Raw genomic sequence first — 2,719 nt, forward strand, 5'->3', positions numbered from 1 at the left:
AGCTAGCCCAAGATTTTCTTCTCAAGGAACAGTTAATTAGTTTTCTGTCATTTATTATTTCATTTATTGTCATTTATTTATTATTGCCATTATTTATTGTTAGCCATGTTAACATTTTTTGCCAGACCTGTAACTAGCAGATCAGTGCATCTCATAAGCAAGGCACGTCTCGAAGTAGTTTAGACCTCAAATTTAATGCAGCCCTTTAAATCCTAAATAAATTTCAGGGACACTTCCGTACAGTATAGTATCTGACTATATACATATTATAAAATATTATACTTCTCAGACCCCTAGTGTCCCTTGAACCCACTTTTTGAAGCAGTGCTTTAAGGGTTCTTTGGAAGGTTGTGATGAAAGTATTCTTTTTGGAACTTTTCTTGAAGATGAAACCATTTATTGTGTGATCCTACGTGCCGGATCAGTGCATGAGCTAGATGTATTTATTGTTCTGAGAGTGTATTTAAGAATGACACCAAAATGATACCCATTAATGAAATACAATTTATTTTATTTTTTTTTAAAGATTTTTTTTCTTGCTCTATTTATGGTAAGTTGCCACAGTAATTTTTTTGTAAATCCATTAGTGACAAGGAAAACCTTTCCAATATTGTATTATAGTTGGTAAGGTGAAGCTGGGAGCATTTCAGTAAATACTCTTGGTGCACACAAAGGGATAGCTGTGATGACACGGAATGTCGTTCCAGTTCTTACTGCCTGCAGACAAAAAGGAAATATAGATATATATTATACATGGCATGACAACTGAATTAAAATGAATCACCAAACCAAAAATAAATGAATAGATACGAAACAGAGTTACATAAGGAAGTTTCTACCCACCACTCCAGTTCATATGCACACAGCACTCTCCACTTTTAAAATTGGGTTCATTTGGACTCCACTTGGTGTAAGTCAATTTGGTGCCATCAGACCAAAAAAAGTTATTTCTCTGAAAGGATGAACAGTGGAAAGAACATCAAATTGTGAGTTTCTTCATTTGACCATGTGTAAGTCAATAAATCAAGCACTATACAGTTATATGATTCCCTGCTCACATATTTGAATGATATCAGGGAGTGTTTGATTCTTAGCGAACCTTCTGACAGGCACTGAGGCCAATCCATGTTGGATTCTCCCGGGGGTCATGATAACGGATAACGGCCTTAACCAGTTGATATTGTTTTTCGTTGTGGATTGAGACCAAGTGTGCACCGAGAGCTAGACAGCGTTTCTAGAAAAAGAAGAAGAACTGTAGCATCACTGCATGTTCATTAATGAGCCTACTCAGTGTGGCTCAAGGTCCCTTTCAAGAACATTCAAACTAACTGTTCCTCAGTGGTGGAATCAACTTCCAACCTCAACCGCAGAATCTCTTACCATCTTCAAAAAACAGCGAAAGACCCACCTCTTCTGTGAACACCTAACCAACCCATAAAATTTTTTTAAAAAAATTACTCTGGCACTTACACCTCTACTCTGCGCACTTTGCTTCTTCTGGAACTCAATTAATGGATCTTGTATGGTAGCAGTACTTGTATTGTTCTCTGCTTGATATATCGCTTTGCTTGTATTTTCTCATTTGTAAGTCGCTTTGGATAAAAGCGTCTGCTAAATGAATAAATATAAATGTAAATGTAATGCAGTTATTATGCACAGTTATGCATATTGTAAGGAAGCCTCCTTGGTTCTTTATAAATGAGTTTTCATGAATAATTGTAATTGTATATGCTAAAACAGGAGGCTTTTTAAAATTTTATTCTGGTGGATGATTGCCAATCCATAACCTACCAGTAGCAATGGTACTATTCCTAGAAATAATATCAGTTGCCAATTTTAAGTTCAGAAAATTACAAAAAAAAAAAACAACCAAAAAGAATCATGCTCCATGAATACTATTGAACACATCTTAATAATGGGCCTAATTTTTACATAGACTGTTTAAAAAATTGTGCTGAGGGAGTCCACTTTTTTATGTCATTTGTTCTAGTTATATTCAAAACTACTGACATGAACTAGCATTGAAACCAGGATATAAAAGATGTGTATTATGTGTATATAATACCCATTCCACCACTGATGTACTAATAAATAAGTATTTTATAACAACATTTCTCACTCTTCTGTAAAGACAAATGTGAATACAGGTTTAATGAAATGAATTGAACCTCAGCAGAAGCCCAGTCCATTCCGGCCTGATACGAGAAGCATCGTCTCTCATATTTCACCCAGCCATTTGGACAGCATGTGGAGCATTTGCTGTCTACGCGATGTTCTTTGGATTCTGACTCATTAGCATTAAAGAAAGAAAAAAAACTTGTCAATAAATTGTTTGAAATTAAGCTACTGAGCTGATGGTGGTTATATTTTAACAAGATGTGACAAGCCTGGGAGATCTATTAAATAACCATTAAATACTTTACTTGTAGCAAGCTTAGAACAGAGAAACCAATTGAATTACACCATTTTAGTCACTGGAAACCAAACATGGAGATGTTAATTTTTTCTTCAATCTTGGAATGGAGCGTAAAGACATACTGCAGTCACTGGTGTTTTTTTGTAATTAGACCAAAAAAAAAAAAAAAAAAACTATGTGTACACTATGTGTGACAGAGAAGCGTGGCTGAACTAGCCATTAATTAATTGTGACAACCAGAATAGTCTTAAGTGTCCAAATACTTTTTTTATCTAATTATGAGCAGTATATAATTATTCAACA

At 34.7% G+C, this 2,719-nt stretch overlaps 1 protein-coding gene across 1 annotated transcript; it reads right to left on the bottom strand.

The window, feature by feature from the left end:
- Positions 1–347: 347 nt before the first annotated feature.
- LOC128610417 (lactose-binding lectin l-2-like) lies at positions 348–2,719 on the bottom strand. The gene is made up of 4 exons (XM_053629724.1): positions 2,169–2,719; positions 1,100–1,234; positions 844–952; positions 348–717 (listed from the first exon to the last, which is right to left on the bottom strand). The coding sequence occupies exons 1-4, from the start codon at positions 2,187–2,189 to the stop codon at positions 647–649; spliced, it is 336 nt and encodes a 111-aa protein (XP_053485699.1). The 5' UTR covers positions 2,190–2,719; the 3' UTR covers positions 348–646.

This window comes from Ictalurus furcatus, chromosome 7, assembly GCF_023375685.1.
Source record: "Ictalurus furcatus strain D&B chromosome 7, Billie_1.0, whole genome shotgun sequence".
Classification (NCBI taxonomy): Eukaryota; Metazoa; Chordata; class Actinopteri; order Siluriformes; family Ictaluridae; genus Ictalurus; species Ictalurus furcatus.

Excerpts from the sequence above, each read along its gene's own strand:
- LOC128610417 (XM_053629724.1), bottom strand. The coding sequence starts at position 2,189 with ATGGACTGGGCTTCTGCTGAG. Across the intron at positions 1,235-2,168 it reads TGGACTGGGCTTCTGCTGAG|AAACGCTGTCTAGCTCTCGG; the intron begins GTTCAATTCATT and ends TTCTTTTTCTAG. Across the intron at positions 718-843 it reads TGTGCATATGAACTGGAGTG|GCAGTAAGAACTGGAACGAC; the intron begins GTGGGTAGAAAC and ends TTTTGTCTGCAG.